Source organism: Garra rufa, chromosome 21, assembly GCF_049309525.1.
Source record: "Garra rufa chromosome 21, GarRuf1.0, whole genome shotgun sequence".
Classification (NCBI taxonomy): Eukaryota; Metazoa; Chordata; class Actinopteri; order Cypriniformes; family Cyprinidae; genus Garra; species Garra rufa.
The window spans coordinates 28,905,710-28,917,171 of record NC_133381.1 but is presented as its reverse complement, the minus strand read 5'-3'; the positions used below and the strand labels follow the sequence as shown (position 1 = coordinate 28,917,171).

Below are 11,462 nucleotides of genomic sequence, written 5' to 3'. Positions count from 1 at the left end.
GAAGCCTTGCAAATGACATTATCAAATTAAAAATAATTTGAGAGTGTAGGGAGTTCTCTATTACATCTTTAAGCAGACCTGTCTTCAAAGGCTTATGAGTTTTCCTTAAAAATCTATTTCTTAACAGAGAAAATGAATTATATTTTTACTTCGAAACTCGACTGTTGCACTCTATGACACAGTTGAGCCCAACCTGTCTATCACAAGACAGAGATAACAAGATTTCAGCTAGAACTGAATTTTGACAAAATACGTAGTTACCGCATGAGTTTATTAACCCTTCCAAATGTATTTAAAAAATCTGACATAATGTGAATTCATATAGCATTGTAGAAGCATAACACAAAATAATTCAGATTTTTATTTATTTATTTTTTGAATACAATATGCCAGTTTTAAAACTGAATTGTTGGTTCTCAAGTAATGCATCACCCTGCATTTCACTTTTTAACAAACTAGCAATGAAGCATCTGCAGCCTACAGAAATTTCAGAAAACTTATTATCATTACTATAATAAAAAAAAGTAAAAATATAACGATGAGATATAGTTTTAATGCTTAAAATAAAAGAACGCTACAATCATCATTATGTCATTGCTGGCAAAATGTACTGCTGCAAAATTGATATGCAGAAATGTCAATTTTAATAAAGCCATCGGTTTTATTTTTTTAATTAATCTATAATTAACACTTGCTTTGTCACTGGCCCTATGAAGCTTTGTTATGACTTAAATATGAATTACATTTAGAATCCTTTTTTGACCACCTTCATGAAATAGAGACTATTAGCTTGGTTATTATTCAACACCATTCTGCTCCCATTTAAAAAGCAACAAAATTTCACTCCTGATACAATAATGTATACAATAACGATATTGTTTCTGGGACTTTTTATGATATTAAAAGTGGTGTTGATGTGCCATCTGGAGGAGCTGGAAGTAAAATGGCTTCAGTGTTTATTAAACCTTCCAATTACGTCATGTGTAGCTGAGTCACTGCCAGAAAGGGAATAGGGACCCGTGATCAAAGTGAAATTTGCAGTCTCTTGAGGGTTATTTTTACTGAATTAGGCCACAGATGTCAACATCATCTTCTCCACTCCCAAACCTGCGTCAGAAAAGACAAACCAGATAACAATCAATTATTGCACAGAAAATTTGCTTTACAATCTGCTATATAAAATAACATAATAATTAATCTGCAGTGTCAGACTTGCTTGGATAACAAATATGGCATGATTTCGACTAAATATATAAATGTGTTGTGCAGTTATCATCCAGTAATTATCCAAAGAGCCTGCACATAGAAGCACTTAAAATGTGCTCGCCCTAAAAAGGTTGTTGACTGCTGTACAGTACAAAAAAGCCTGTGACAGATGGCTGCCATGACAAGCATCAGTGTGGGTTAAGCTCTCATAGGAATTGTAATGCCTACTGCAGTGCTTTTCTCACAGATATCGATGTGAGATCTCCTTCAATCCTGTCCTCTAGATATGTACCAGAATGACATGGCATTTTTTGTATAACGTCCTGTGTCTTATATGTTATATTCCTATGCCTACTCACGTTAAAATGTAAATACTAAAGTGTTATGTAATACGAATATTCTTATTGGCTTCAGTGGTCTTTCATTATCATCACATAAGATTTATTTTAATGTGATGATAGTGGACATGCATTAGCCATTAATGTTCAGGCAATGTTCAAAATACCAAGCTGTAATACTGCGTCTACTATTTCTACAGTACAGTATATAGCTTAGTATGTGTCCTGTGCATAGTCCTGCTATAAAAAATATGCAGTATACCAAAAGAACATTGTATCCCACAATGCAATGCACTCCACTTTTTGTATTTAGGTCGTTATTTTATTGGACTGTCAAAAGTTGACATTTTAACCCAAAAAGAAATCATATGAATTCCCAAGTTATAACTTAATTATATTTGCATGCAATGGGATGAGGTAGTGTCATATTACAATAATGTAGCCCTCAGAAAATGGATACTGGTTTTTCAGTTGTATTCAGAGGTCAAATATTTCTGAGTGTTGATGTTTAGTGTTTTGCAATTATGACTGGATCATTGTACATTATACCGTACATGATGCCTTACTATTTTTACAAATAGTAGAGAGTATACAATGTATACTGCGCAGTAAATATTGGCTAGTATTCCATTTTGAACATGCTATATGTGAAACAGAATACCAAAAATGAAGCTTGTTAAACAAAAGAAAAGAAATTAGCACACCTGAAGGAATGCAGGGGATGTCAGTATGGATTTGAGCCCTGATGGGTCTGTTGCTGACCAAAGACTCCTGTGCTTCATCAGCAGTTACACTGTGCTGAGATCATTCTTTGTCATGTCCTGACTCTAGGATGTAATGCTGGGTCAGCATTCAGCTAGAGTTTGGTTTACACACAGTCAAGTCATGGCTCACTCTCCTATGGCCTAGATTCCTAAAACAAGAATCTCCCTCAAATGATTTACTCTGGGAGAAGCATCCTGTCCCCCTTTCTTTCCCTTTAAAAAATAAAGCCACCCTTAGAAAGAAGCCATCACTGTTGCCATAGTGCCAAACTTCCTTGTAAACAATGAACTCTTTATATACAGCTCTCAAAGCGACACGGCTGCCAAGTTACAAAAAACAATCATGCCCCGACATATGATCATCCACACATAAGCACAAAGTTCTTAGATTAACATTTAAAATATATAAATACAGAAAAATATTTCTTTTAGATGACATGATGAAAATGATCCAGCATCAGGAATAAATGAATCTATAGATACAACACTTGAGAGCATGACCATCAAAATTGTTGCTGTAGTTTGGTGATGAGGCTAGCATGTAGGCTCAAGCACAGCTTATTTCTAGACAGATGTGCATGGAAAGATCATTTAGTTTGCACAGTTGTAGCGCTCACTTCTCAACTAAATTTGCTTTTAACTGAGCCTCCAGGGCCATCTTGTCAAAGGTGCGCATGTTTGTCTCTTCACGAACACGGTCCCGCACATGGAAAGACGCACGCGCCACGGATCGGGCACTTTCCAACACAGCACGTTTTTCTCTGAAAATTTGTTCACTTTTTTCCAGTTTGCGTTCAATGGACTGCAACAAATCTAGGCGGCGTTGTTTCTCCTCCTCCTCTACGCGTTGACGGTTAAGCCTTTGAAGTCTTTCTTTTTCCTGCCTGCTTTGCACCGCACGTTGGGCCTTCTCCCGCGCTCGGTCTTCAGCTACTTGAGCGGCTTGTTGTGCTCGTCTTTCGGCTTCCCTAGCCCTCGCCTCCATCTGTTCCTTCTGCTGTTGCTCACGTAGCTCAGCGGCACGCCTTGCTTTCAGGATCTGCTTCTCTTCGCGCTTAGCTTTCTCCTTTAACTCTTGCCCACGTTTCTCTTGTATCTGCTCATAGTTCTCCAAAGACCTACTTAGCTTCTCTTCGGCAGTCCTCCGTGCTTCTTCACGCTCATCCACTTCACGACGTGCAATCTCTTGGATAAGAGCTGCATGGCGCCTCTTTTCGGCACGGTTGAGTCCACGGCGCTCCTCTTGAATTTGGTGCTCTCGCTCTTGCCGCTTCAGCTCAGCAATGGTCAGTTTCTCCTTGAGGAGCAGTTTCTCTTGCTCAAGAATGGCTGTTCGCTCCTCCTCCAGAGCTTTAAGGTTCTGTTCTTGCAATGCCTTCTTGTGTTTCTCCTCACGAGCGGCCTGTTGCAATTTCTGCAACCGGCTACGTTCTTGTTGCTCAGCCAATTCCTTCCAACGCTCCTCATTTTCCAATGCTTGCCGAAGTTTTGATTCTGCAGCTTCACGCTCCTGCTTGTTGAGCCAGCGCTGGCGGGTAGAAACCTGTGACTGCCATGCACGCTGGCACTGCTGCACAGCCCTCTGTTTCTCCCGCTCTTCACGTTCCCGTCGCAGCTCTTCTAGTCGCCTCTCACTGTCCCATTGCAGGTGGGCTACATAGCGTGTCTGGCTCATTATGTCCTCCTCTTGGTACCTGGCTAGCATTAGTGCAGCAATCTTTCGGTCACGTTCTGGAACAGCTTTAAGTCCTCGCCGTTTCACCTCTTTTACAATGCGCTCCACTTTTTGCATAGTCTGTGGAGAGTGGCTAAGGTCTCCCAAGCTCAAACTGCGACCCATCAGGGAGTTAAAGGTAGCTAAAGTGCGGGCACGAGGGCTTGATGTCTTAGCCCAGTGATCTCTCGCCCCATCCCAGCTATAGGATGAGGAAGCAGATTCAGAGGAGGTACATGTGGTAGTTGTGGTGTTCGTTGTTGAAGCATTAGAGGAACAAAAGGTGTCACGCTTGCGCTGCAAAGACTCCAGTGAGTGGCTTCTGCATCTAACCTTTGATTTGGAGATGATGTGCCCGTTATGCTGTGCAAATGTACTTGTAATGCCATTGGCAGGACTTTGGACAGCAGATTTTGACACTATTGGGGCAAGTGAGGTTGGTGTCCTTGGAAAGGAAGAAGGTTTTTGTATTGATCTGGGGAAAGTATTTGGAGCCTTTGTATGAGCAGTGGGAGTTTTTTTTGAGCCCTGACCTCCTGGAGCTGATTGAATCGATCGTTGGATTTTTGAAGGTTTTCCACCAGATTCAGCTTCAAGGGACTTAGACTTTTTTGCAGAAGTTCCTTTAGCAGTAGGAGCAGGGTTTACTGGACTGGCTTTTAAAACTTGGGGAGAGCTGAATGTGGACACTGTAGTAACTAGTCCTGACCCTGCTGTCACGCTTTTAGGGGTAGTTGATGTAGATTGTTTTTTGGGTGCAGTGCTGCAAGTGGGTGCTATTTGGGGGGCTGGATTTGCTAAACTGTGATTGGTTTGTTGAGACAATCCAGCATTTACAGTTTCTTGTGACTTCTCTGAAGCCAGAGTACCACCATTATTGTTGAGAGCAGCCTGCAGAATTCGCCTCTTCTCCTCTCTGATAATCCGTTCTCTCTCCTCTCTGCAGTGTCTGAGTTTAGCATGTCTATCCCGCTCATATATTTCAAACATTCCTGCGGCAACGCGCATACTCCGGCCGGGTGCCTCACGGGCAAAATCAGACAGTGGACGAGGCAGAAGCTCCACAGGTTTGACTCCACAGCGTGCGCATGCCTCAAGAGATCGAGGGCTTGTCAGTACATACCGACTGCCTTCTGCAGCTGGTGAGTCAAAATTAAAAAGGTCCAGATGTAGTTTTTGCTCTTCTGGTTGACTGTTTTGCTGCTGGTATGGTTCTTGAGAACTCGGTACAGGTTCAGTACTGGGCTCTGTCTGTGGGCTGGAATCCACACTAACATCTTTTTCTCTATCATCACCTGGCTCAGGTAGGCATGGTGCTTCAGAGGCTGCAGTGGGACTTTCAAACTGAGCCCCTCTGAATTTACTCTGGTCATCGGGTTCCAATGGGTCCACCATGGTTCACTGTATAAAAAGACAGAACACACACACAAAAAAATGAATATTGCAGTGTTTCAGTGACAGTGCTGGATAACTCTCAAGCAGATTTGTGGAATCACAGGGATTATTATGTTCTGTCTAGAGATCAAGGCTTAAGAGTGCTATCTAAGGTTGAGGGACGCCACAAAGCTTGCACACACATGCATATTTTTTACGCTCTGCTTCTGTATGTGATGACTGTTCCTGCCTCAGGGTAATTACATAAGGTTACACATGCATGCTGGGCAATATTAAAGAACTCATGCAGCTGCTATTTTTGGGGTCTGTGATTCAAATGCAATCATGCATGTATGTAAAACCATTTTAATGTCTCTTCTCTGCATCTATCTATCTATCTATCTATCTATCTATCTATCTATCTATCTATCTATCTATCTATCTATCTATCTATCTATCTGTTGGTCTGTCTGTAATAATGCCTTTAAACATCAATAACACAGCTACTCACTCCAAAACAGAATTGTCACAATTTTATGTGATTTTATAATGTCAAAATTATGTAATGTATCGTTCACTGCATATTAGTGACACATTCGGTTGTGTAGGCTATGTGCATAGCTAGCTTCGATAAACAACATAGGTTTTATAGTTTTATAGGCCCCAACAAGACAGATGTTGTTTATGCAGTACAGAAACGCTATTTTAAAAGAAAACACTGCAAGAGCCATCTAAAAAAACAAATGCTTAAAACAGCCTCTCATTTTGTCGATTGTTCTTCAGAGCAGATGTTTTGATTTTACATACAGTATGCGGTCCCTATCACACCCAGCGCAATAATATCTGATGACATAAATGCGCTAGAAAACACTTGCCCACAAGAACACAGGGCAAGACGCAAAAATCACGACCATAAAAAAAATTGTCTTACCGCTTTTAGGGCCCACTCATTCAGAGCGGATCAGGTCACTGATATTTCCCCTCTTCCTCATCAAATGCGTTTAGATTCTGTGGACGGTTTCCGTCTGGTTCTTTCCTTTAGCAGTCAGTCTCCACCTGCTGTTTGACACTCGCATCCTTGGCCGTGAAGCATCCGTGCTCCGCCTCCGTGTGACTGCGCTCTAAAAATATCGTACATATTCAGCCCTTTGTCCTCCTGTTGTGACCATATGAACGGAGAATGAACGATTCTGCGAATGCTGTATTGATGAATATGCTCAAGGATGGCATGCGTTATGTATTTGACTGTATATCGGTGTTGTTTACACAGATGATATAGCTAGCCTATATTCTTATTCTGCAACAGAAATAGCAATGCTAATAATAATATTACATAATAATGCTTATAATATTAATCTATTATTAAAACTGAGTTTTGCAAACGCTACACAGAATTTCAGCAGCTGTTATTTTGGAGAAAAATGGTTCGGACAGAGGCAGTCTGTTTAATGTTGTAATAAGTATATCTATACACTAGAGGGCGCGATATGCACAAAAATAACGTGGCTCTGAGGAAACGGCGCTACTTAGTATCAACGATGATTTTAAATGGACACAACATGCACACTTGAGCCACTCTTAAAATCGAATTTTATTGCGTTAGGTAATATTAATTAAAATGTTTTTTTTTTTTTTTTTTTTAGGTTTTATTATTTAACACCCAACAAAAAAATGGTTAGTTCGTTTATATAATACATACATTTCTAACTGTGTTTTAATTGTATAACTCTGTACAGGGCCGTGCAGAGACCTTTAAAGGGGCAGGTGCTCAAAGTATAAAAAGGGCAACTGGAACAAGGCATTTAAGAGCCCCTCGGGTCCATCACCTCATTGTAGGCATCCAGTTACTTACGTAATAAGTAACAATGTCATTAATAAGACAAATAATGCATTATTCAAAGTTTTAATTGCATTTATGTTTAGTTCAGGACTCAAACAATAGAATTAGTAATATTTTTATCACTATAAAAGGGGCTCTCTAAATAGGGCTGTGCTCAAAACATCAGTACAGCAATACTGTACTGTATATTGTGACACATTCCTTGCTGATATACGTATTATTACAGAGGCTTCTAGCAGCCAATGCTGTGAAGCAGTTCTTAGAAAGAAATGGAACATAAAAGACCATTTTAATGTTTAAAAGATTAAAAATATTTTCTTTGGACCTATTCATTTTGATTAGAAATTGTTGTGTATTAAATGGTCAAACCTAAAGATTTTCTTCTTTCTGTTAAACACAATAATAAAGAACAGCTGTTACATTAAACTCTGTGTGGTCACTATTGAAAATATATGTGGACCCTGATGTATTGTATTGTAAGATTGTAGACGGTAGAATATTAAGGCATAAAACGGCATGATTTATAATTCAGATACAGGTTCACACAAAAACAAAATATCTTATACAATGGAATTTCAGCCTTTATACCATTAAAACGGATAATTCGAGTTTATAATTTATTATATTTTTCTTAATTGTTTAGATTTTTAGAAGGCACATTAACATCTTTCACATTTACAACTCTATGTGTTTGCTGCATAACAACTAGGTCGATAATTGCAATAATTTGACCAAAAAGAGCTGAAAAATGTGGAAATAAAAATTCATTCTCTGTCACGAGGGGGCGCTTTAGGAGCGCTGAAATACTACGGATTCCATGGGAACGGCAGAACACAAAGCAGCATTAAAGGTGCGGTCACACTGCACTTTTCGTTCCATTGACTTCCATTCATACGCATGCGAATGCTTTAGACCAGAAACGCAAGCCCATGCGAAATATTTTCGTCATGCGAAATATTTTCGTCATGCGAAATATTTTCGCATTTCGCTGCGTCTGAAAGTTCAAACTTGGTGAACTCTGACCAACGAATTCGTATCACATGACTCTGTGGGACCAACAGGAGATCGATACGTCACAGCATGACCTCTAGCTGAATGAAAATAACATTCAATTTAAACATTTAAAACTGCAACACTGCGGTAAAGTGTAGTAGATTGTGTGTTTTTACATTTAAAATGTATTATTAGTGTCATGTGCTGAATTTAACTTTTAAAAAGACGCAGCCGAGCATGACGTCATATCACGACCGTTGCAGCAGCATCCGAAGGAATTTCGCATGCTCAAAGTCTAGTGTGACCGCGCCTTAACGCTGTTTTATCAGAGGTTAAATGAAAATGCCAACGACACGTTTCTGAGGACAGTCGGGTCCCTTCAGATATGTTCATATAAAGACATCAGTGCCGCGTTTTGACTTTGAAATGTGCAGCGTGCATATTTATTCAATGACATCATTGCCTTCTGAAGTTTAATCCAGCTCTATCGCGATTCTCGTCTTTCCGTCCCCAAATGTAAGACCTCCTAAATTATAATTAAGTCTTTTCTTATACTATTTAACATATATAAAACTTTTTATGGCCCTAAATTTGATACAACCTAATTGAGGAGTTTTTAAGGACCTGCAGGAGCCCTCTCCTTTACAATAGATTTACGATGTTTTTTTACATGACGATATTAACATCATCGGCAGCTATTTCAGAGCAGACTACACATGCACAAACTATAAAAAAGTATAAATACTCGTGCATAATCTCTTTTATTCACGTCATTCTTATAATAATAAGTAACGTTAAATCTGGTGAAAACACCACTTACCAGCAGCCACGAACGGTGTCTATAGACCTTTTTCCTGAGTAAACGATGAGCGCAGCCATTACGAATTCTAATGTCAGATTGAATGCTTTTCTGTTCCGGTTTCCATAGGAACCCATTCAAATAGCGTCCATCTGTTTTTAATGTAGCTAATGTCCGCTGCTTCGTGTCATCTACACACTCATTAAAGTGAGGCACTGACAAATGACGATCATTGCGACATTGCCAAGTGATGGCGCTATGGAGCCATGTGCTTTTTAAAAACATTTTAATAGGTTTAACATTAGTTTATTAGCTTGGAATATACCCTAATTTGAGTAGAAACAATGCAAACCGGAAATGCAAAGCATTCTTTCAGTTAAGAGTCGGACCTACTTCCGTGTTCAGGAAAAACGTCTATGCTGCGTCCGAAATCGCATACTGCTTCAGTAGGTACTACATTTAAATTCAAACGTACTTCATGACCGTTAAAACAGTACGTTCTATATAGTATGAATATGGGATCCATCAGTTAACATTTACAGCTCTACGTGTTTGGTGCTTAAAACCATGGACTGATTTTTTTACATTGGTCTTTTTGACAACAGCAGACGTACGAGTTTCATCGCAATTCTTGCCTTTCAGTCCCCACATTTAAGACCACCTGAAATCATAATTAAGACTTTCTTAACCCCTAACACTACAGTCATCAATGAAAATTAAGAGCTTTATTTCAAGAACCGACTTTCAAAAACAACCCTTAGGCCTAGCCTAAACAAAATACGTTTCTTTTTATTTTTTCCCCCACTGTGTTCAGTGCACAAGAGAAATATTAGGGAAGTAAATTAATATCAGCATATGAAGTATATTCGTCTATCATTGTCTGTTAGAGAATGTGAACGTCAGATGCCGGAAGCGCTGTTTTTACTTTCACTTTAACATATTGCGCAGTTTTTGCTTGTGTGATATCCACTGGCTCACCGTCGTGGTTTAAAACATAAATATGTATAAAAATACAGTATAAAAACATATATTTACAATATTTTGCGACGTAACCCCAACATAATGTGTTTTCCATCAACGTTTTTCACTCACTGAAAGCTACATCTGTCTGCCGATCTCTGCTCTCCTCACTGCACGGAAGATTGCACCCAAACGCTGACCCTAGTGTGCTTGATATAAATTTATTTATTAGAAATAGCGTTTGGCATTTTTTTTATTTAATTATGTCAAAAGCTTTCACGGTCCGCATGGACGCATCTTGCAGTCCGCCAGTTGACGACCCCGGCAATAGAAGATACAAGTGTTACTGTGCTAACCAGATACCAAACTAACACCTGGGACCAGCTGTTCAAAACTAATCTGATTTTGGCCTTTGGATTGGATCAAATCTTAAAAATGGGTTGGTTAAAAGAAAAAAATCTGAATTCGGATTAGATCACAAAATCCAATATTGGTTTTGATCTGGATTAAATCCTTAGTTTGTGATGTTCAAAACATTTTAGTTAAATTGGAATACCAGCAGAAGGTTGGATTTTAGGAACAAAAATGTAATAAAACTTTACAATTAGTCCCAAACACACACACACACACACACACACACACACACACACACATATACAGTATATATATATATATATATATATATATATATATATATATATATATATATAATCACTGATTATAAACTACATTGGCACAATCATCAGAGATGGACCAGTCAGAAGTAGTTATCTGTGTAAATATAATGCAAAACACTGGCCTTTTTTCCCATCTTTTTTATTGTATTTTTTTTCCATCACCATGTCTTTTTTTGGGCTCTGTAGACCTCAGTATTCTAGATTTGGAAATCTGTGAAAGTTTGAATCTGGATCAAGGTGATCCAATCCAATTTTGCTTTGAAAAACCGGCACAAGAGTAAAATGGGTTACCTAATCTTGGATAGCAAATCCAGACCAAACTTTTTGAACAATTGGCCCCTGGTCTGGAGCAAAGGGAAGCTAAGATATAAAACAGTGATGGAGGAAGTGAAGATTATTTATGAATGGAATGCTCTGTACAGCTCAAAACAAACAGCTCAAAACAGTTTAAACAAATGTACAAGTATTTTACTATATGCTTGTAAGACTAGCATTAATAGTAGCATGACTAGCATGGACTTAGCATTTATTGGATTTTATGCAACAGGAATTTATGCACATCCATTATATCCATAATTGTGTTGCCTTTACAGAAGACAGAAACTCTTATAGCCTAGTGATGATGCACCAAGCATGTGCTTGACTAGTGCTTAGGTTGTTAAATTAGTTGTTAACTATATATTGTAAACAAAGAAACTAATGTCATGCTATGATCAACCAAATCCATTATTATTTTATTATATATATATATATATATATATATATATATATATATATATATATATATATATATATAT

General features: G+C 38.6%; 1 protein-coding gene across 2 annotated transcripts; it reads right to left on the bottom strand.

Moving 5' to 3' along the window:
* Window positions 1-394: 394 nt before the first annotated feature.
* Window positions 395-6,625, bottom strand: ccdc177 (coiled-coil domain containing 177). Of its 2 annotated transcripts, XR_012341137.1 has the most exons (3): window positions 6,328-6,625; window positions 2,249-5,423; window positions 395-1,107 (listed from the first exon to the last, which is right to left on the bottom strand). XR_012341137.1 is itself a non-coding variant. In XM_073827053.1 (2 exons), exon 2 carries the CDS (start codon window positions 5,415-5,417, stop codon window positions 2,922-2,924), a length of 2,496 nt encoding a protein of 831 aa, XP_073683154.1. In that variant the 5' UTR covers window positions 5,418-5,423; window positions 6,328-6,625; the 3' UTR covers window positions 395-2,921. The 2 variants fall into 2 exon arrangements, 1 of the variants encoding a protein (XP_073683154.1); XM_073827053.1 differs by having other exon boundaries at window positions 395-5,423.
* Between the last annotated feature and the right edge of the window lie 4,837 nt (window positions 6,626-11,462).